The sequence below is a fragment of the Armigeres subalbatus genome, chromosome 3, assembly GCF_024139115.2.
Source record: "Armigeres subalbatus isolate Guangzhou_Male chromosome 3, GZ_Asu_2, whole genome shotgun sequence".
Taxonomy (NCBI): Eukaryota; Metazoa; Arthropoda; class Insecta; order Diptera; family Culicidae; genus Armigeres; species Armigeres subalbatus.
The window spans coordinates 334,423,490-334,447,461 of record NC_085141.1 but is presented as its reverse complement, the minus strand read 5'-3'; the positions used below and the strand labels follow the sequence as shown (position 1 = coordinate 334,447,461).

Sequence of the window (23,972 nt, the reverse complement as noted above, 5' to 3'; positions counted from 1 at the left end):
ATGATAGAACTGGAGGCGAAAATATAGATTTGATAGTTCCGTTAGGGGCCCTCCTTAGCCGTGTGGTAAGACGCGCGGCTACAAAGCAAGACCATGCTGAGGGTGGCTGGGTTCGATTCCCGGTGCCGGTCTAGGCAATTTTCGGATTGGAAATTGTCTCGACTTCCCTGGGCATAAAAGTATCATCGTGTTAGCCTCATGATATACGAATGCAGAAATGGTAACCTGGCTTAGAAACCTCGCAGTTAATAACTGTGGAAGTGCGTAATGAACACTAAGCTGCGAGGCGGCTCTGTCCCAGTGTGGGGATGTAATGCCAATAAGAAGAAGAAGAAGAAGAAGAAGAAGTTCCGTTAGGAATTAGGATACGGCCGGCATGAAGAATGTTTTATAGAAGTCAATTTGGAAGCGAGCGGAGGGCAATATTTGTGATGGTTAAAATCTTACGACCTTTCTTCTGCCAAGCTCCCTTTTAAAGAGGGAGGGAAGAGTATAAGGAGTTCATATTGAATTTCAGTAACTTCAGAAAAATTCCTTCGGAAATTTCTATAGGAGAACCAAGTTCCGTAAGCAATTCCTCCAAAAAATCGTTCAGAAATTCTTCTTAAGGGAAATCTTCCAAACAATCCTTTTGTAATATTTTTAGAAATTCCTACAGGAATTCATTCAGAAATAATTTAATTACATCATCTAATACATGATGTAAACAAAGGAACTGCCCAAGAACCGCTTCGAATCAGCATAATTGGGACGCAAAACAGCCCTTACACGACGGCCCTCCGACGAGACAGGAGGTTTGCGCAGGCCCAATAAGCCGCCTGGAAAACCAATAATTACGAACAATATAAGAGATAATGCGACTCGATATAATCGGCGAAGACCTAGGCGACGAATAAAAGATCACGATTGGAAGCTTGGAACATGGAACTGCAAGTCGCTAGGTTTCGCAGGTTGCGACAAGATGATCTACGATGAACTACATCCCCGCAACTTCCACGTCGTGGCGCTGCAGGAGATTTGCTGGACAGGACAGAAAGTGTGGAAAAGCGGGCATCGAGCGGCTACCTTCTACCAAAGCTGTGGCACCACCAACGAGCTGGGAATCGGCTTCATAGTACTGGGTAAGATGCGCCAACGTGTGATTGGGTGGCAGCCAATGAACGCAATGATGTGCAAGCTGAGGATAAAAGGCCGTTTCTTCAACTATAGCATCATTAACGTGCACTGCCCACACGAAGGGAGACCCGACGACGAGAAAGAAGCGTTCTACGCACAGCTGGAGCAGACATACGATGAATGCCCACTGCGGGACGCCAAAATCGTTATCGGCTACATCAACGCACAGGTAGGAAGGGAGGAAATCTATAGACCGGTCTTCGGACCGGATAGTCTGCACACCATATCGAATGACAACGGCCAACGATTCATAAACTTCGCAGCCTCCCGCGGAATGGTAGTCCGAAGCACCTTCTTTCCCCGCAAAAATATCCACAAGGCCACATGGAGATCACCTAACCAAGAAACGGAAAACCAAATCGACCACGTTCTAATCGACGGTAAATTCTTCTCCGATATCACGAACGTTCGCACTTACCGCAGTGCGAATATTGAATCCGACCACTACCTCATTGCAGTATGCCTGCGCTCAAAGCTCTCGACGGTGTACAACAAGCGTCGAAGTTGGACGCCGCGGCTTAACATTGAGCGGCTACAAGACGGTAGACTAGCCCAAGAATACGCGCAGCAGCTGGAAGTGGCACTTCCAACGGAAGAGCAGCTAGGCGCAGCGTCTCTTGAAGATGGCTGGAGAGATATTCGATCCGCCATTGGTAGCACCGCAACCGCTGCACTTGGCACGGTGCCCCCGGATCAGGGAAACGACTGGTATGACGGCGAATGACGTGAAGAGACGGAGCACTATTGCGCGCTAATAACACACGAAAGTTCTATGAGAAGTTAAACCGTTTACGTAAGGGCCACGTGCCACAGCCTGATATGTGTAAGGACATAAACGGGAACCTTCTTACGAACGAGCGTGAGGTGAACCAAAGGTGGCGGCAGTACTACGAAGAACACCTGAATGGCGATGTGGCAGACGAAGATGGCGATATGGTGATGGACCTGGGAGAACGCACGCAGGATATAATTTTAGCGGCTTCGGATCTCCAGGAAATCCAGGAGGAGATTGGCCGGCTGAAGAACAACAAAGCCCCTGGGGTTCACCAACTAGCAGGAAAGCTATTTAAACACGGTGGTGAGGCACTGGCTAGAGCGCTGCACTGAATCATTATCAAGATTTGGGAGGAGGAAGTTTTGCCGCAGGAGTGGATGGAAGGTGTCGTGTGTCCCATCTACAAAAAGGGCGATAAGCTGGATTGTAGCAACTACCGCAGAATCACATTACTGAACGCCGCCTACAAGGTACTCTCCCAAATTTTATGCCGTCGGCACGAACACGGATTTCCGGATAAACTGACACGGTTGATCAAAGCGACGATGAATCGGGTGATGTGCGTAGTTCGAGTTTCAGGGGCATTCTCGAGTCGAAACGCGCAGTGGGCTCTGGCAAGGTGATGGTCATTCAACATCGCTTTGGAAGGGGTAATACGAAGATCAGGGATTAACACGAGTAGTGCAATTTTCAATAAGTCCGTCCAGCTATTTGGCTTCGCCGACGACATACATATTATGGCACGTAACTTTGAGAAGATCGAGGAAGCCTACATCAGACTGAAGAGGGATGCTAAGCGGATCGGACTAGTCATCAACACGTCGAAGACGAAGTTCTTGATAGGAAGAGGTTCAAGAGAAGACAATGGGAGCCACCCAGCTCGAGTTTGCATCGGTGGTGACGAAATCGAGGTGGTAGAAGAATTTGTGTACTTGGGCTCACTGGTGACTGCCGAAAATGATACCAGCAGAGAAATTCGGAGACGCATAGTGGCTGAAAATCGTACGTACTTTGGACTCCACAAGACGCTCCGATCGAATAGAGTTCGCCGCCGTACCTTGGATGACCTGGGAAGGAATATGGTTGATTATATCAAATAGGGCATGAACCATTTAAAAAAAGAAACAGCTCTTTCGTTACGCTTGTAGACCTTATGTCTTTGGTTACGCGTATAGACTCCAGACAATTCTTGGATGACCTGGAATGGAACAATTGTTGAAGGCAAATGATGAATATACAAAGCATCTACTTTGTTCTTTGGGTTTCTAAGAGTGCCTTCTTTTAGGCTTACTTTTGGATGTCAATAATGTTTCAAATTCTTTTTACGTCACGTGCCGTAAAAAGGAGGCCGTAAAACGAAGTGACGTATAACAACCCAACTTAATTCACCGAGTGGTGATACTGCCTTTCTCGCATTTAGCCAAAACACCAACCTTATATGGCGCTTATATAGTTCGATTCCATTTTCTTAATAACTTTTAAACGCAATGGTCGATTGTTATCAAATTCAATAGTGATCAACAAGGCTTTGTACCCTATCGAATCCAACTTGTTGCGAGAAAATCGGTTAAGAATTACTATTTGAAAAATTGACTAATGTTTTTCGGTTTCGATGTTGGACGCCAAGCTGGAAACGGCGGTCGGGACGGCCAAGTGCGAACCCGTGAAATCCATGGAGTCGAGGTCTACCCAGACTGAGGCCCAAGAATTCGCGGATTTGGGCAAGGTCGAATCGACCGAGGGCGTGCCAGCGAAAACGGTGGTGCCAAAGTCTACCCAGACTGAGGCTCAAGTATTCGCAGGCACGTCGGGGGGGGCTGCTCTAACGGAGCAGACACAAAAACGGGGGAGACAGTCTCCAGGGGATGAGCTCCCTGGGGGCCGCCCCAAAACGCGGAGGGTTACTACCCCGAACAAGGGTAGTGGGGCTGGGAAGCTGAACCCCGGCCAGGTACCTCCAAAACCGGGGGAGGAAGGACCTGGAAAGGTCCGTCCACCCAGGAAAGACGGTGGTAAGGGGTTACGGCAGGATGAGAGCTCTCAGCCGCCCCAGACCAGGGAAATAGAGGGGGATGACGCCTCCTGGACCCTGGTCAAGAACAAGAGGAAACCGAAGACGTCAAGGGCCGAAAAGAAGGCCCAGGCGAATGAGGGTAGCAAGAAGTCTAGGGTAGGCGCCAATCGCTCCAGGGGCGATGCCCTAGTCATCAAAACGGACGAGGCTAAGTACTCGGACGTCTTGAAGGCGATGAGGAGTGACGTCAAGCTCGGTAAACTCGGCGCAGACGTACGTCGAATAAGACGTACCCGGATGGGCGAGATGATCCTCGAGCTAAAGCGGGGCGTCTCGCAAAAGGGCGCCGCCTACAAGAAGTTGGCGGAGGAAGTCCTAGGCGAGACGGTCAAGGTGAGGGCACTCACGACGGAGGTGAATCTAAGGGTTAAAGACCTGGACGAGATCACCTAAGTCGAAGCGCTCGTCACGGCACTGCGGCGACAGTGCGAAGTGGAGGCGTCCACCGCAGCCGTTCGGCTACGGAAAGGTCCGGCAGGGACACAGTTAGCATTGGTTCGGCTACCTGCAGCGGACGCCTCCAAGGTAGTCAAGTTAGGGAGCGTCAAGGTGGGGTTGTCGGTATGCCCTGTGGGCATATATCAGCAACCCGAAGTTTGCTTCAAGTGCCTGGAACCGGGGCACAAGCAATGGGACTGCAAAGGCCCTGACAGAAGCAAGCTCTGTCGACGCTGCGGATTGGAGGGACATAAGGCACATCGCTGCACGAACCCTCCCAAATGTTTGATTGGTTCCAGCAAAGCTGTGAACAGCAAGCACCCCATGGGGTAATGCAGGTAACGCAGCTAAACCCGAACCACTGTGATGCAGCCTAGCAACTGCTGTGTCAGACAGTTGCTGAATGCGGGACGGATATCGCCATCATAGCGGATCCTTACTGGGTACCCGCCAGGAACGGTAATTGGGTCACCGATGGGTCTAAAATGGCGGCGATATGGACAACGGGGAAATACCCAGTCCAAGAGTTGATGTCTTCGACACACGAGGGCTTCGTCATTGCCAAAATCAACGGGGTCTTCTTCTGCAGCTGCTATGCGCCTCCTCGATAGTCGATCGAGCAGTTCGGTCGAATGCTGGATTGTTTGACGGCTAACTTGATGGGGCGTAGGCCGGTGGTGATAGCGGGGGACTTCAACGCTTGGGCCGTGGAATGGGGAAGCCGATCCACGAATCAACGGGGGCAGATCCTGCTGGAATCACTGGCCATGTTGGATGTGGACTTGGCTAATGTCGGTACCAAAAGTACCTACAGCAAGAACGGTGCCGAGTCGATCATCGACGTTACGTTCTGGAGCCCTGGCCAAACGAGTAGTTCGAACTGGAGGGTAGATGATGGCTACACTCACAGCGACCACCTGGCGGTTCGCTACAGTATCGACTATACGACCAGCATTCAGCGGACGGAAGAAGGGGCGAGGCCTAGCCCTCGCATGTGGAAGACATCATACTTCGACGACGAGGTGTTTAAGGAAGCGCTCCGCCGCGAGCACAATACTCTCGGTCTGAGCGGCGAGCAGCTGGTAACAGTACTCTCGCGTGCATGCGATGCCACCATGCCTAGGAAAGTCCACCCTAGGAATGGGAGACCACCGGCTTACTGGTGGACTCAAGCAATTGCGAACCTGCGCCGCGCCTGCCTACGGGCAAGGAGGCGGATGCAGTGAGCACGCACAGAAGAGGAGCGTGTTGAACGACGGGTGGCGTTCGTGGCTGCTAGAGCCGCTCTGAAGACTGAGATTAGATCAAGAAAAAAAAGCCTGCTTCGAGGGCCTGTGTAAAAGTGCCAACGCGAATCCTATAGGGTTAGCGCCTATAGGGTCGTAATGGCCAAGACACGTGGGGCGATGGCCCCTACAGAGCGGTCTCCAGAGATGCTGGAGAGGATCATCGCGGGGCTCTTCCCACGTCATGATCCAAGTCCCTGGCCTCACTTTGTGGAGCTGCCAAGGGCCAGGGTGGCCGACGAGGGAAGAGTAACGGTGGCGGAACTTGCGGGGATTGCACAGTCCCTTAGTGTAGGTAAGGCGCCAGGACCGGATGGTATTCGAACCTGGCCATCAAAGCGGCCATTGCTGAGGCTCCCGAGATGTTCAGATCTGTTATGCAGAGATGCCTGGACGAGGAGTCTTCCCTGAAGCATGGAAAAGGCAGAGCTTGGTCCTATTGCCAAAAGCGGGAAAACCAACGGGGGATCCGTCGGCATATAGACCAATATGCCTGCTTGATACGGCGGGGAAGGTGCTCGAGAAGATCATCCTCAACAGGTTGTTGATACGCACGGAGGGTGCGGATGGTCTATCGAGCAACCAGTTTGGCTTCCGAAAGGGTAAGTCGACCGTAGACGCTATCTTGTCGGTTACCAAATCCGCGGAGATAGCTACCCAGCGTAAGAGGAGGGGAGTTCGCTATTGTGCAGTAGTGACTCTCGACGTGAGGAATGCTTTCAATAGTGCCAGTTGGGCAGCTATTGCAGATGCGCTCCTGCGTCTTGGAATTCCCGAGTACCTGTACAAGATTCTCGGAAACTACTTCCAGAATCGAGTACTGGTATACGACACGGAGGCGGGTCGGAAGTGCGTTGACATAACCTCAGGGATTCCGCAAGGTTCCATACTGGGTCCGGTGTTATGGAACGTCATGTACGACGGTGTCTTGAGGTTGAAGTTCCCGGTGGGCGTGGCAATCGTCGGCTTCGCTGACGATATTACGCTGGAGGTCTACAGCGAATCGATCGAAGAGGTGGAGTTGACTGCAGCCCACTCGATCGCAATTGTGGAGGAGTGGATGAGTTCCAGGAAGTTAGAACTGGCTCACCACAAGACTGAGGTGGTTGTTGTTAACAACCGAAAGTCGGAGCAACAAGCGGTGATAAGGGCAGGCAACTGCACGGTCACCTCTGAACGCTCCATCAAACTCTTGGGGGTAATGATCGACGATAAGCTCACCTTTGGTAGCCACGTCAATTACGCCTGCAAGCGTGCCTCCACAGCTATAGCGGCATTGTCCCGAATGATGTCCAATAGCTCTGCGGTTTATGCCAGCAAGCGCAAGCTTCTGGCTAGCGTTGCTCTGTCCATACTGAGGTATGCGAGGCCACCTTGGGGTACGGCCCTGCGTATTAACTGCTACAGAACGAAGTTAGAAAGTACATATAGGCTCATGTGCCTAAGAGTTGCGAGCGCGTACCGTACCGTGTCGCACGATGCACTTTGCGTCATCACCGGTATGATGCCTATTGACATCGTTATCGGTGAAGACATAGAGTGCTTCGAAATGCGCGGCACGAGAGGCATCCGTAGGACTGTCAGGTTGGCCTCAATGGTCAAATGGCAGCGTGCGTGGGACAGTTCCACTAAGGGTAGATGGACACATAGGTTGATACCGGAGATAGGTACGTGGGTCAAGAGGCGCCATGGGGAAATCACTTTTCACCTGACCCAGGTCCTTACAGGCCATGGTTGCTTCAGACAGTACCTACACCGGTTCGGACACTCGGCCTCGCCCGAGTGTCCGGTGTGCGTAGGTTTAGAGGAAACGGCGGAACACGTGTTGTTCGTGTGCCCGCGTTTTCGCACAATGCGTGGCCACATGCTTGCCACATGTGGTCTGGACACTACCCCGGACAACCTAGTCCGGAGGATGTGTAAAGATGAAGTTGGCTGCAACGCCGTTTTATCGGCTATCGTCCAAATCGTCTCGGAGCTACACAGAAGGTGGCGCGTGGACTCGAGGAATGGCTAGTTCAGGCGCAAATAAGAGGTGGTCCAAGGGTTCGGAGTCGGCTTCATGGGTCATACCGGTGCCCTGTGGTCGAACTCGATCCTTTAATCGAACAAGTGGCCGCGTGAAGAACAACATGGTATCGTCGCTTTCGCGGCGTCGGTCAACCGGGCGGGATCCGAGCCCGAGGACGGAAAGGGGTCCTCGTCAAGGCTGGGGCAGGCGTAGGCACCGCGTCGGCAAGTCCCTCTGTGTGCTGGCGAATAGGCCCTATCGCAGAAAGGTCAATTTAGGGTGCACGCGGCATCATCATTCTTGATACCAGTCGTGCAGAGGGAAGCAGGCGCGAAGTCGACCCTGCCCACCTTCCGAGGACATAGGGCGTGGTAAGGCCACCTGGAAAGCCGGCAATGCGTTGGCACGATACCATGGTGTTCTTCTAAAAAAGCGAGTCACGATGTTCGATGCTGCAAGGACACGCAGCTAACCTCGAGGGTGCGTCATGCACTGGCCCCCCTTTGAAGCATTACTTTCTGGTTGTTCCGAAGGAACGATGGGCTTGGCGGCAATGGAAACGGTTTAGCTGGTCGGGGATGCAGTCCTGCCTCCCTCAGTGGAGGTGGCCCCTAACCCAGCACTTCCTGGTCACCCCAGGATGTCTGTTGAGCAGATCCCCCCTCCATTGTTTAGGAAGAAAAACACACACACACACACACACACACACACACACACACACACACACACACACACACACACGGACAGACAGACATTTGTTCAGTTCGACGAGCACAGTCGATTGGTATATAACATCATATGTCTCCGAGACTTCTATAAAAAGTTTGATTTTGGAGTGAAATGATAGCCTTTCGGTACAACTTTGCTGTACGAGAAAAGCAAAAACTGCAATAAAAAGAGGGTTGAGTGTAATAACTTAATTTGTTTTGTGAAAAAAAAAATCAAGATCAAGAAGATTGTGATTATTTACCGTAAATATTAAAAAAACGAATTTCTTCAGTCTAAACTAGCATAGTTGTACACGAACACGAAAAAATAGTGACAATTTGGAAATATTACTCAACACTTTCACTTCACACTTAAACGTACATTGCTTTCATCGTCCAAACGTCCCCCCACGCTGAACCTGCTGATAACATGGTTGAAAATTCATTCAACTTTTTACGAACGTAAGCAGAACAGAAAAGAAACATCTCACGTTGGCGATTGCCGATGCTTGGCTGGCAACCATCAGTCATACATCCATCGAGGGTGCTTACCGCTGGCAAAGTGACCGAATTCGCCAGACAGGCCGGCACACGTCCAAAAATAAATCACACATGATGTCTTGCTTGTCGTTCGTACTTTGTAAGCTGCTGGGTGACGACCTTGTTGCTAAGTGAATTACACTTTGAACAATCTTCTACTGTAGAAAAAAAAAACCGTCTTGTGACTACCACCCCCTTAGTGCATTAAGTACTATGCGTCTACTGAACCCACAAACTGCGGCTAGAAAGAATAGGCATCACACACGTGGAAACCACTATGCGCAGAAATGTAAAATAAATCAAAATTTAAGCGATGCGTAAAGCCTCGCTAGGCTGCGTCTGCTCTGCGGCCGTAGTGGTTGATGACTTGGAACTTTCGACAGAATGTGTACTGCAAACCTGTATTGCTTTGGCTCTCAAAGCCGACCCGCGAAAGAGAAAGATTATAGGTGCCTCTGTGTACCGACAGTATGATCTGCTCGGTGAGTTGTGCAAATTACATAATTGAACATCTATAATATATTTGCAGGGCTGTTTTCAATATATATTTTTAAAAGAAATTACGATATGACTAAACATCACTCAATGATTATGTGATTGTAGCTCTTCAATGATCGTTTTTTTTTATCTACAAATCGGCAACACATCGATGGCAATTCGACAATTTATGTCGAAAGTATATCAGTCCAGATTCGCGAAAAAGTTCCATGTCGATCTTGATTTTCTTCCAGAAATAAGCTTAAAATTTTCTCCTGTTTGTTGAAAAAAAAACTGATAAACTAGTGAGCTTCAATTTAGAAATTTGAAAATCTAAACCCACTAGTGTTGTCCCATCTTTATTTTTATTCGCCTAACAGTCACATTTCGGATTTTGTTTTTCTTTTACATACAAAATTAACTTTAATATGGTCCATTTAATAGTCCAATGGCAACGTATACAGAATTTTCAAATAGATTGCCTAACAGCCCTGCATCGGCGGTGATCTCTTATGCTACTCTGCCATAATAGCTTGCCCCTCGTAACTGCTTTCCCCCAAGGTGGCCAATTATTATTTGCACAACCGTGCATTCAGTTCGCATGTATTCATCATTACAGCATAAAAAAAACTGTATATAACAAAGGATCAATGCCATGCATGACTTGCTTCCTTGCTACTTACTAGATAAGAATAAGCGTTGTCACAATGTTGATAATCAACCCTACGATGGTGATCAGATTCGGTGCCAGCCAGAGGGGAACCTTTCCGACCAGCCAGCACCACCAGGGCTGCAAAATCGGATCCAGCAGACTGACGTTGGTGCAGGAGTACTTGTGTTCGCCGAGCTTCTTCAGCTGCGCCGGCTGCAGCAATTTTTGTTTGTAGAAATGCATCGCCACCACCGTTTTCCACTTCCTGCGCTATCACGCAATCTTTTTATCGCACTGCTTCCTACTTCCGCGCCCTTGCACAATCGGCTGAACGCACTTCTTTTTACGACTATTATGCCTTTCAGCTCTCAGGCAAAGTCGTTTTCATACCACTTAATTTGAATTCTTCTTCCCGCGATATATTTCCCACTTTTTGCACTACTCAAAACTTCCTCGTACGATGGCAAGAATTTTCACTTCTGATTCATTGAATCAAGACGGAAAAGATTTCCTTCCTCCAAGCACCACCAGCTCCAACACAAGTCACACGCGTTTTGAAAAATTCTTCCGCGTTCCGCGACGAATTTCTATTTGATTCAGCCCCGTTTATCACTTGCGATGCTCCACACTTTAATTGACACTAAAATATAGATTAAGATTTATTGCGAATTCTTTCGTCCTGACAAAATAACGCTGACTGAGCAGCGACCAGAAAAAAATTCCTTCAGCGATCGCGCAATCACGACGGACGAAATGAAACAGCAACCTGCAGTGAGTGACAACTCGTCATCGAATCGGCGGACAAATCAGGCGATTTTCTGTTTACCTCGATCCACTGAACTAGAATTGACGTTGTTGGCAATGTTGTACGGTATCGGATCGTGAGGTCAACTTGATTTAGGCAGAATAGGGGAAACCGGGGAAACCTATAGGACAGGATCTGGGTCAATCTGGGTGGTGCGAATAGAATCAATTTGGTTATTAAACTGAAGCTACAATTTTCTACTGTGCTGGAGCCAAACATTGCAGAATGTGGTTATGTTCGTTTCAGATCCCATATTGAGAAGTATTGTCAAGGGGTAAACCACTCGGCACAATGTGCCCGCGGCACAGTTCGGCACACCCAGAGTAACAATCTGTGAGATGTTAGGGTCTGGTTAGGGTCTGTTAGTTATGCTTCTCTTCAGAAAGCATATAACATACACTTCAGTGTCATGCTTTTTCCTCTTTTTCTCTCGTGCTTGACAACGCCGGCAACAAACTGGAAACATAAACAGAAAAAAAAACAAGTGACGTTGCTTCCAAGCTGTTTTTGCGATTTTTTCTTCTGAAAAATCAATATGTATATTGCGATGTTTGATTGCTTTTTCATGTAAGTATTTACTTTCACTGATTAAGAACATTAAGGTAGCTTGTTAATATTAAACTTCGAATTTCAGCATTCGGCTTTGTGTCAGCATCTGCAAAACTAAGTTGCAGGCATCGACGAGAAGCTGGTCATGGTCACCCCAGGGCGGAAATCGCTGATGAGAAGCGCTCAAGGATGCAACGCATAGATGGGATGGGGTTTCCTCTGAATAGTCGCTGTGATACGGTCCGCGTTTTGGATGGAATACTCCGGCAGCATTCACATTTCTTTGGCAGCTCCATTGAGTAAGTTTCCCTTCATAATGCGCATATATTATAAGATAACCATTACTTATGGCTTTTTTGTTTAATTGGTTTTGCCAACAGCGGTTTGGTGTTTTTCCATAATCATAACGTCTCTGGTCTGAAGAATGCGCATCAGTTGCAACCACCATAAAATGGTGAGATAAAGCAAGTAAGTTTAAATCAATATTTCAATATAAAATATGAGTTCAGTGCTCTCATTCCTATCTACATATCTTTCTACGACCCTTGTTTTAATTCACTTTCAGATTCAGAGGAGGCACTTTTCTTTTCGGTGGTTGACAGCTCTACTGCCAGGCGACGAGGAATGTCTTTTCGGAATATTAATTTCCATCCGGGAACGAATCTCAACCAGCAGAATGCATCTGGATTTCGCCTGGGTAAGATACTGTTGTTTGAAAAGCAAGATATTTTTCTCAAAATCAAATTCTATTCTATGCTTCAGGTGGTGCTGGTTGGTTCCTGAGAAATCGCCGGGTGTAGGAGATGAGTTGCTGCAGGACCAATAGGCGTTATTTCACTGCAAGATGGGGAAGATTCTATGCGATGCATGAAGTCTAGGTTGTAAGCTCAAGTGCATGAAGAATTGCTTGGTCCAATAAGAAGAATCTCAGATCGTCGGACAGAGATCCTATCTTCACGTCTTCAAATGGCAATGTTTTAAACACTCATTTGTAATTTTATCGATTTTATTGATTTAATTTTAATTTAATTTTAATTTATTTTTAATTTAATTTTAATTTAAATTTAATTTAAATTTAATTTAATTTAATTTTAATTTAATTTTAATTTAATTTTAATTAAATTTTAATTTTTTTAAATTTAATTTAATTTAATTAATTTAATTTTAATTTAATTTTAATTTAATTTTAATTTAATTTTAATTTAATTTTAATTTAATTTTAATTTAATTTTAATTTAATTTTAATTTAATTTTAATTTAATTTTAATTTAATTTTAATTTAATTTTAATTTAATTTTAATTTAATTTTAATTTAATTTTAATTTAATTTTAATTTAATTTTAATTTAATTTTAATTTAATTTTAATTTAATTTTAATTTAATTTTAATTTAATTTTAATTTAATTTTAATTTAATTTTAATTTAATTTTAATTTAATTTTAATTTAATTTTAATTTAATTTTAATTTAATTTTTAATTTAATTTTAATTTAATTTTAATTTAATTTTAATTTAATTTTAATTTAATTTTAATTTAATTTTAATTTAATTTTAATTTAATTTTAATTTAATTTTAATTTAATTTTAATTTAATTTTAATTTAATTTTAATTTAATTTTAATTTAATTTTAATTTAATTTTAATTTAATTTTAATTTAATTTTAATTTAATTTTAATTTAATTTTAATTTAATTTTAATTTAATTTTAATTTAATTTTAATTTAATTTTAATTTAATTTTAATTTAATTTTAATTTAATTTTAATTTAATTTTAATTTAATTTTAATTTAATTTTAATTTAATTTTAATTTAATTTTAATTTAATTTTAATTTAATTTTAATTTAATTTTAATTTAATTTTAATTTAATTTTAATTTAATTTTAATTTAATTTTAATTTTAATTTTAATTTAATTTTAATTTAATTTTAATTTAATTTTAATTTAATTTTAATTTAATTTTAATTTAATTTTAATTTAATTTTAATTTAATTTTAATTTAATTTTAATTTAATTTTAATTTAATTTTAATTTAATTTTAATTTAATTTTAATTTAATTTTAATTTAATTTTAATTTAATTTTAATTTAATTTTAATTTAATTTTAATTTAATTTTAATTTAATTTTAATTTAATTTTAATTTAATTTTAATTTAATTTTAATTTAATTTTAATTTAATTTTAATTTAATTTTAATTTAATTTTAATTTAATTTTAATTTAATTTTAATTTAATTTTAATTTAATTTTAATTTAATTTTAATTTAATTTTAATTTAATTTTAATTTAATTTTAATTTAATTTTAATTTAATTTTTGTAATTTAATTTTAATTTAATTTTAATTTAATTTTAATTTAATTTTAATTTAATTTTAATTTAATTTTAATTTAATTTTAATTTAATTTTAATTTAATTTTTAATTTAATTTTAATTTAATTTTAATTTAATTTTAATTTAATTTTAATTTAATTTTAATTTAATTTTAATTTAATTTTAATTTAATTTTAATTTAATTTTAATTTAATTTTAATTTAATTTTAATTTAATTTTAATTTAATTTTAATTTAATTTTAATTTAATTTTAATTTAATTTTAATTTAATTTTAATTTAATTTTAATTTAATTTTAATTTAATTTTAATTTAATTTTAATTTAATTTTTGTAATTTAATTTTAATTTAATTTTAATTTAATTTTAATTTAATTTTAATTTAATTTTAATTTAATTTTAATTTAATTTTAATTTAATTTTAATTTAATTTTAATTTAATTTTAATTTAATTTTAATTTAATTTTAATTTAATTTTAATTTAATTTTAATTTAATTTTAATTTAATTTTAATTTAATTTTAATTTAATTTTAATTTAATTTTAATTTAATTTTAATTTAATTTTAATTTAATTTTAATTTAATTTTAATTTAATTTTAATTTAATTTTAATTTAATTTTAATTTAATTTTAATTTAATTTTAATTTAATTTTAATTTAATTTTAATTTAATTTTAATTTAATTTTAATTTAATTTTAATTTAATTTTAATTTAATTTTAATTTAATTTTAATTTAATTTTAATTTAATTTTAATTTAATTTTAATTTAATTTTAATTTAATTTTAATTTAATTTTAATTTAATTTTAATTTAATTTTAATTTAATTTTAATTTAATTTTAATTTAATTTTAATTTAATTTTTAATTTAATTTTAATTTAATTTTAATTTAATTTTTAATTTAATTTTAATTTAATTTTAATTTAATTTTAATTTAATTTTAATTTAATTTTAATTTAATTTTAATTTAATTTTAATTTAATTTTAATTTAATTTTAATTTAATTTTAATTTAATTTTAATTTAATTTTAATTTAATTTTAATTTAATTTTAATTTAATTTTAATTTAATTTTAATTTAATTTTAATTTAATTTTAATTTAATTTTAATTTAATTTTAATTTAATTTTAATTTAATTTTAATTTAATTTTAATTTAATTTTAATTTAATTTTAATTTAATTTTAATTTAATTTTAATTTAATTTTAATTTAATTTTAATTTAATTTTAATTTAATTTTAATTTAATTTTAATTTAATTTTAATTTAATTTTAATTTAATTTTAATTTAATTTTAATTTAATTTTAATTTAATTTTAATTTAATTTTAATTTAATTTTAATTTAATTTTAATTTAATTTTAATTTAATTTTAAATTTAATTTTAATTTAATTTTAATTTAATTTTAATTTAATTTTAATTTAATTTTAATTTAATTTTAATTTAATTTTAATTTAATTTTAATTTAATTTTAATTTAATTTTAATTTAATTTTAATTTAATTTTAATTTAATTTTAATTTAATTTTAATTTAATTTTAATTTAATTTTAATTTAATTTTAATTTAATTTTAATTTAATTTTAATTTAATTTTAATTTAATTTTAATTTAATTTTAATTTAATTTTAATTTAATTTTAATTTAATTTTAATTTAATTTTAATTTAATTTTAATTTAATTTTAATTTAATTTTAATTTAATTTTAATTTAATTTTAATTTAATTTTAATTTAATTTTAATTTAATTTTAATTTAATTTTAATTTAATTTTAATTTAATTTTAATTTAATTTTAATTTAATTTTAATTTAATTTTAATTTAATTTTAATTTAATTTAATTTAATTTTAATTTAATTTTAATTTAATTTTAATTTAATTTTAATTTAATTTTAATTTAATTTTAATTTAATTTTAATTTAATTTTAATTTAATTTTAATTTAATTTTAATTTAATTTTAATTTAATTTTAATTTAATTTTAATTTAATTTTAATTTAATTTTAATTTAATTTTAATTTAATTTTAATTTAATTTTAATTTAAATTTAATTTAATTTTAATTTAATTTTAATTTAATTTTAATTTAATTTTAATTTAATTTTAATTTAATTTTAATTTAATTTTAATTTAATTTTAATTTAATTTTAATTTAATTTTAATTTAATTTTAATTTAATTTTAATTTAATTTTAATTTAATTTTAATTTAATTTTAATTTAATTTTAATTTAATTTTAATTTAATTTTAATTTAATTTTAATTTAATTTTAATTTAATTTTAATTTAATTTTAATTTAATTTTAATTTAATTTTAATTTAATTTTAATTTAATTTTAATTTAATTTTAATTTAATTTTAATTTAATTTTAATTTAATTTTAATTTAATTTTAATTTAATTTTAATTTAATTTTAATTTAATTTTAATTTAATTTTAATTTAATTTTAATTTAATTTTAATTTAATTTTAATTTAATTTTAATTTAATTTTAATTTAATTTTAATTTAATTTTAATTTAATTTTAATTTAATTTTAATTTAATTTTAATTTAATTTTAATTTAATTTTAATTTAATTTTAATTTAATTTTAATTTAATTGTAATTTAATTTTAATTTAATTTTAATTTAATTTTAATTTAATTTTAATTTAATTTTAATTTAATTTTAATTTAATTTTAATTTAATTTTAATTTAATTTTAATTTAATTTTAATTTAATTTTAATTTAATTTTAATTTAATTTTAATTTAATTTTAATTTAATTTTAATTTAATTTTAATTTAATTTTAATTTAATTTTAATTTAATTTTAATTTAATTTTTATTTACTTTTTAATTTAATTTTAATTTAATTTTAATTTAATTTTAATTTAATTTTAATTTAATTTTAATTTAATTTTAATTTAATTTTAATTTAATTTTAATTTAATTTTAATTTAATTTTAATTTAATTTTAATTTAATTTTAATTTAATTTTAATTTAATTTTAATTTAATTTTAACTCTTGCGAAATCTCAGAAGTAATTCCTGAATGCTTCTTTTTTTCTTAAGTAACTCCTTGAGAAATCTCAGTAGGAATTCCTGGAGGAATCCTCCTTCGAGGGAACTACAGAAAGTATAAGGAAGAAATTTCTGGAGAAAGACCTGCAGGATGAATCTCAATAGGAATTCCCGGAGGAATCTCCAAAAGAATTCCTGGAAGGACTCCTGGAAGAATCTCCATAGAAACTCGTGCAGGGATATCCGAAAGATCTCCTGGAAGATACTCCGAAAGAACTTCTGGAAGAATCTTCGAAGGAACTCTTGGGAAATCTCAGAAGTAATTCCTGAATGCTTCTTTCAAAGAATTGCTGGATGCATCTCCAAAGGAACTCTTGGAGAAATCTCTAGAATTATTCCAGAAGAAATCTCAGTAAGAATTCCTGGAGGAATCTCTCAAGGGACTCCTAGAGGATTCTTCGAAGAAACTACTGAAAGTATTAAGATAAAAATTCCTAATTAAGCTTTGAAAGACCTGCTAGGAAAATCTCAATAAGAATGCCTAGAAGAAGCTCCGAAAGAATTCCTGGATGCATCTCTGGAAGAATTGTTGAAGGAATCTCTAAAGGACTTCCTGAAGGAATCTTAGAAACTCCTGGAAGAATCTCCGAAGTAATTCTAAGATGCCTCCCTGGAAGGATTCCTGGAAGAATCTCCACAGGAACTGCTGGAGGAATCTCCGATGGAACTCCTGGAGGAATCTCCGAATTAGTTCCAAGATTCCTCCCTGGAAGAATCTCCGCAGGAACTTGTGCAGGGATCTCCGAAGGAACTCTCGAAAGATACTCCGAAAAAACTTCTGGAGGAATCTCCGATCTCTTGGGAAATCTCTATACGTATTTCTGCAGAAATTTCCGAAGTAATTCCTGAATGCTTTTTTTAAAGAATTACTGGAGGCAACTTCAAAGGAACTCCTGGATTAATCTCTGGAACAATTCCAGAAGAAATCTCAGTAGGAATTCCTGGAAGTTGTTCCGAAAGGATCACTGGAGAAATCTTCGAAGGAACTACTGGAGGAATCTTCGAAGGAATTTCTAGAGGAATCTTCGAAAGAACTACTGGATGAATCTACGAAGGAACTACTGGAAGATACTCCGAAATCTCTGTACGAATTTCTGCAGGAATCTCTGAAGTATGTCCTGAATGCTTCTCTCAAGGAAAGGAGGCATCTTCGAAGGAACTCCTGTAGAAATTTTCGAAGGAATCTTTAAAAACTTCCAGGACGAATCTCAATAGGAATCCCTGGAGGTATCTGAAGAAATTGCTGGACTAATCTTCGAAGGATCGATATTCCTGATGGAATCTTCGAAACTATTTCTGGATGCATCCCGGAAATAAATTCTGGAGGAATCTCCGGCCTGGAAAAATCTTCAAAGGAACTTCTGGAAGAATCTTCGAAGAAACTCTTAGAGAAATCTCAAAAGAAACTCATGGAAGAAACTCCGAAATAATATCTGGAGGAATACCCGAAGGAACTCTTGGAACTACTAAAATAATCTTAGAAGGAATTTCTGGAGAAAGCTTTGAAGGAGCTCCTGGAGGAATACTCGGATGCATCTCCGAAAGAATTCCTTGAGGAATTTTCGAAAGAACTCCAGCAGAAATCTCAGTACGAATTCCTGTAGGAATCGTAGAAGGGACTACTGGAGGAATCTTAGAAGGAATTTCTGGAAAAAGCTTCGGAGGAACTTCTGGAGGAATCTCTGAAGAAATCCTTGGATGCATCTCCGAAAGAAATCCTGAAGTAATTTCCGAAATAAATCCTTGAAGAATCTCCAAAGGAACTTTGAAGGTATCTCAGTAGGAATTGCTGGAAGCATATCCTATGGAAATCTTGGAAAAATGTCCGAAACAATTCCTGGGTGCATCTCCGAAATCTCTGTACGAATTTCTGCAGGAATCTCTGAAGTATGTCCTAAAGCTCTCAAGGAAAGGAGGCATCTTCAGAGGAACTCCTGGAGAAATCTTCAAAGGAATCTTTAAATACTGCCAGGAGGAATCTCAGTAGGAATTCCTGGAGGTATCTGAAGAAATTGCTGGACGAATCTTCGAAGGATCGATATTCCTGATGGAATCTCCCAAGCTCTTTATGGATGCATCTCGGAAAGAATTCCTGGAGGAATCTCCGGGCTGGATGTCCTGGATCTCGAAAATTATTAGAAGGAACTGTCCCATGGCATTCCTGGAGGAATCTCCGATGAAACTCTTGGAGGAATCCCCAAAGGTGGAGGAATTTCCTAAGGAACCTTTACAGGAATCTACAAAAGAATTCCTGGAGGAATCTCCGTAAGAACTCTTGAACTCGCTTCTGGAGGGATCTCCGAAACAACTTCTGCATTATTTTCCAAGAAATATATGAAAAAACTCTTGCAGAATTCTCCTAAAAGTTTCTGCGAAAGAACTTGAAGGTATTCTTAGAGGAAACTCTGAAGGAACTTCTGGAGAATTTTTCGAAGGTACTTCTGAAGGAAGCTCCAAAAGAACTTGCGGAGGAATTTCCGAAGAAACTCATGCAGGAATCTCCAAAGAAACTTCTGCAGGAGTCTCAGTAGGAATGTCTGGAGGAATTCCTGAAGGAATCTCCAAATGAATGTCTTGAGGAATCTCCGAAGAAATTCCTGGAGGAATCTCCGAAGAAATTCCTGGAGGAATCTTTGAAAGAACTGCTGCAGGAAACTCCGAAGAAATTCTTGGAGCAATCCGCGTCTCGTAGTTGTCTAGATGACGAGAGTACGGTTCCCGGCCGATTAAAAAGGCCGTATCGGAATGGGACCGCATCGTACTCGAAGACATCATCTACGCTGCGACCGCTTCGTGATCAAATGGACTCACGTGGTACTCGAACGCGTCTACTACGCTGCAATTTTCGTGGTGGACCAGGTTCCGGATCGAATATAGAAGACCGCTTCGGAATAGGCGGCGGCTGTAGTGTAAATTGCAAAACTGCTTCCTTCCTATAGTCTATACATTATAAAACACGGGTTAGGATAAAGATAAAATTATAATTTCATAATAAATAAGCTAAATGTGGTTAATCTAAATGTATAACAATTATTTTGGTAAATATAGAAAATTTCTAAGACGATTTTTATTGATAATTTATTTACATTCATCTGTTACTCGAGGCAGTTATGTATATTATGTACATTCTGCCTCGGATGACAGCTGAATGTAATTAAATCAGCATGAAAGCCCTTTCAAAACAACCCTCACAACTCCCTAACCGCTAACTGCGAAACATTGCTAACGTTATTCTAAAGTGAGGCTAACAGGTTAGATTAAATTATGCAACTTACATAAACATATCTAACAAAAGTGTTGCAGATCTGTCTAATTTTAGTCTCATTTTACCCTAACGTTAGAGAGAAAATTAGAGTAACTTTCTAACAGGTTACACTCATGTTAGGGTCAAGTTAGAGTAACCTTGTTTGCTGGGCATTTTTGGCACATCTGGGCACCCTTCCTTGCGTTTTCCAGCATTGACAGTAGAGCTGTCAGTGTCAAGAGTGGTAAACATAAAGAAAGAAAACAAAAACGAGTCATCATCAGCGATCTTTTCTAGTGCTTTCTTTGACTATTTTACTAAATGTGTCGCCACAAAAGCAAGTATATTCGCAATAGACAATGCCACCAGTAACATCAATGTGTGTTCATTCGGAGAGCCGTGAAAAACAAGGGAAAAAGAAGTCGTCCAAAAAATAACAGTTATAGAAAGTTTGTCGTCGTCCGCGGAGGACATTTCATCGTCCTTTACTTCCACCGCTTCCACCATACCGCACGTGTCTACCAAAACCTCACAGCAGCAGGACCAGCGCTATTCATCACAGCATAAGGCACAGGAAGGCTCCGTGGTTCAAAAGGAGATACTGATTAGTGTTGGCGAAGCATAAAGCTTCCCATACCCTGATAAAGAAAAATTTACGGCGATAAACACTAATGTACAAACAGACCAAACGCCGAAGGTCCGTTCCAATAAAAATCTCAGTTCAGGGCGGCACGGTAGTTTTTTGAAGAATACTGCCAGGCAGGAAATTGAATGGTGCACTATGGTGTCACGAGAAGCTAAAGCGGAGGATCTGGAGCATACCAGTTCGAGGTGACCGTCATCGACAATGGCAGTATGGAAATTACGGAGGTATGTTTTATTCAAATTAAAGAGAAATTGTAACTGAAAATTTATGTTTCTCACTATCATTTAGAGCCAGCGGCAGTCAGCAAGATGTTGCGAAAGTTTCATCGTGATTCCATTGAAGCAGCCTTTGGTTGCATTCCAGCAAACACTGATACCGATGACGGTTTGCAGAACTGGAGCAATTAGATTAAGACAAATGCAAACTGGTGGAATGAACCAGTGTCGATGTCGAAGGAAGGCGTGTCCATTGACTTCACCAAACATGGACGGGAAAACAGTTTCTCGGTACGAGGTTAAGTATGCGACCAGTAGCCAGGAAATCATGGACAAATTTAATACGGCTAGCCAAATATAGCACGGATATAATCTCAACAATCGGTAACACCATTGACCATGGGCTGAAGTTGCTGCTGCTGCTATTCGCCGGACTAACAAGTGTTAAGGCTCTGTTCAAATATTACGTAACGCAATAGGGGGTGGGGGGTTGTTTGATTTTTGTTACGCTTTGTTACGCAAAATATAGGGGGTGGGGGTCCTTCGAAATATTGTTACGCGTAACAAGTTATTTGCATAGAGAAACAATTTTTTTTAAATATAAAAAAAATCATTATCTTAGAAAAAGCATGAAATATACAATAGATAATAATTTATTGCACCGTCCTTCAAATTCTACTAAAATTAAGATGTTTTTCAAAAAATAGCATTTGTTACGCGTCACGCATAGGGGTGGGGGTGGTCCGGAAAATTGTTACGAATAGTTACGAGGGGGTGGAGGGTTCTTGAAAACAACGTTTTTCGCGTTACGGTATATTTGAACAGGCCCTAACTTGTTCACGTGTACGGCTACTTCGGTGGCGCAATGACGTGCAGAAGATATCAATCAAACCGTTTTAAAGCGATCATAGGTCGTTTACCCACAATGCCACCGTAACTACCACCACAAACGAATCTTCTCCTTCGTCGAACTCTACTACTCCTACTAATCTGGAAACCAATCTGAAACCAGAACGATAAGCCCGTTTCGAAAGTAATCCCAGCTCAGGGTGGCACGCTATAGTCTTTCGGAAAATACAACGCCAGGCTGGATTGACATCGTCATCAAATCGCTCCTCTACAATGGATCCGAATCCCGAAGATAGTTTCTCGCTCTTATCATCGTCATTTGAATTCTGCCTAAATATTCAAACCGTTTGCACGCACCGGTGGACGAATCGCTCATTGAGTGACTTCAATTGTGTACAGAATCTCTACTCTGCGTGAGTTTCTACTGTGCTTGCTTGAGATTGTCAAACTTAACTGTATTGTAGAAAACCGGAACGGAACAAGTGTGTAACATGAAATAAACATGTTTTATAATATCTACATATGTTTTTGTATCAATTTATTGATTTTTCTATAATTAAAAATAGAAAAAGGCCGAGATGGGAACTATCACACAGTTGGGTCGAATCGGGCGGCGTTCTTGAACTGCAATCGCTTGCTCTGATCGTACTTAATGAGCGGAAGCACTTGATTTATCGGCGCCTTGGTGTTTTTCTTATGGCAGATGTTAATGTAGTCGTTTTTTAAGCTGCGTGCACGCTGTGCCCACGCAAGGATCCCGGCATCAAATGGAGTAATGCACACGTCCGGCACGACTTCATTTGGTGCTGGGTACCTTTTATAACTGCGACGTGAGATGTTGTTCCACGGAGTCCGGGTATATTCCGTGTGTCGGCCACGGGTGATAAGTCTGAAAAAGCAGACGTAGTAATAACAGTATTATCGGTATTTGTTGTTATACATAATATTGTCATTATCTAACTTACCGACTTAAACATGCCGCCAGATTATTGTCTTTCACCATCAATATGTACTAGAATTAGCACATCAAGTTTGTTGTTCGAGTGGATGGTGAAATTTTATTAACTGATTGGTTGGAGTGCGGCAATATTACATTTGGATTTGACCAGTACATAACTCCGGCAGTTTCTATACCGTCTGACAATGGAATAACGTCAATCAGCAACTGGTCCTCGTGGGATCTCCAGTAACCTTGCGAGAAAAGGCGTAGGATTGCTAATCCGGAGATGGCGAGTTCAATTCTCGGTCCGGTCTAAGATGTTTTCGGGTGGGAAAACATTCTCGACACCCTGGGCATAGTGTATCCATTGTACTTGCTACACAAGATACATACTCATGCAATGGCGGGCATAGAAAAGCTTCCAATTAATAACCGAGGAAATGCAAATAGAATACTAAATTGAAAAGCAGGTCAAGGCTCCAGCTGAAATGTAGAGCCATTGAAGAAGGAGAAGAAGCAACTGGTCCCGATGGCTTGGTCAGAATTCATCGACTTGATCTACTCCGTTCAGTTCTAAGAAACTAAGTTGTTAAATCCTCACCGCCCTGATTGGTGACCTTTTGACCACTTGACCTCGAAGATACCATCATCGATGGACAGGATTAACTTATCGAAGGTATCGCCAGCAATATCGAAACAAAATGTTGTGACCGTGGGCAACAGCAGCAGCGATCAGTTTATCGGTGATACGCAATACGTTCAATTCGGAGACGGTATGGCCCTTGGTAAACCCGACGCTGCGAGTCATTGGTTGGACAATCAAACTTGCAGCTGATCTAACACTTGGTATTGTTGATGTTGATTGGTTTCATGGTGAACTGGTTCCTGGCATCTCGCATCAGGCGCTCCGTGTCAGTGAACGTATGATTGCCCCGATTGCCCTGATATTTGGCAATGATTTTGAGCCTGAGCGTGTGAAGGATCGTACCAATTGAACGAAAAATCACTTCATTTTTCAGGAATTAAATTCTTCTGTACACCAACTTCATCAACAATAGAAGAAAAACAAACACAAACAATTATTCCGTGATGCCATATAATCATAAAAACCAGTGCAGCCAAAACAATATTATTTTTTCTTCGGCACATTTCGGCACAGTATAAGGCACAGTTGGCACAATTAAGCATTTTGAAAGTGTGCCGAGTGGTTTAC

General features: G+C 37.8%; 2 protein-coding genes and 1 long non-coding RNA gene across 10 annotated transcripts in view; 2 read left to right on the top strand and 1 right to left on the bottom strand.

The window, feature by feature from the left end:
• The window catches only part of LOC134225720 (cholinephosphotransferase 1), a 61,570-nt gene extending 50,630 nt beyond the window's left edge, over positions 1 to 10,940 (bottom strand). For 4 of the 8 annotated variants that reach the window (XM_062706021.1, XM_062706016.1, XM_062706022.1 and 1 more), the window contains exon 1: positions 10,168 to 10,939. In XM_062706021.1, the coding sequence (XP_062562005.1) occupies positions 10,168 to 10,379 (212 nt within the window). In that variant the 5' untranslated portion in view covers positions 10,380 to 10,939. Of the gene's footprint in view, positions 1 to 10,167 lie in introns of all 8 variants that reach the window. The other 4 variants (XM_062706019.1, XM_062706020.1, XM_062706023.1 and 1 more) reach the window with 2 other exon arrangements.
• A 998-nt stretch (positions 10,941 to 11,938) lies between these two features.
• LOC134221301 (uncharacterized) lies at positions 11,939 to 12,465 on the top strand. The gene is made up of 3 exons (XR_009982312.1): positions 11,939 to 11,958; positions 12,056 to 12,187; positions 12,253 to 12,465. It is a non-coding gene; the product is annotated as an uncharacterized LOC134221301 (long non-coding RNA).
• Positions 12,466 to 20,332: 7,867 nt separating this feature from the next.
• Positions 20,333 to 21,466, top strand: LOC134221300 (uncharacterized). The gene is made up of 2 exons (XM_062700505.1): positions 20,333 to 20,979; positions 21,044 to 21,466. Exons 1-2 carry the CDS (start codon positions 20,965 to 20,967, stop codon positions 21,329 to 21,331), a joined length of 303 nt encoding a protein of 100 aa, XP_062556489.1. The 5' UTR covers positions 20,333 to 20,964; the 3' UTR covers positions 21,332 to 21,466.
• Positions 21,467 to 23,972: the final 2,506 nt, after the last annotated feature.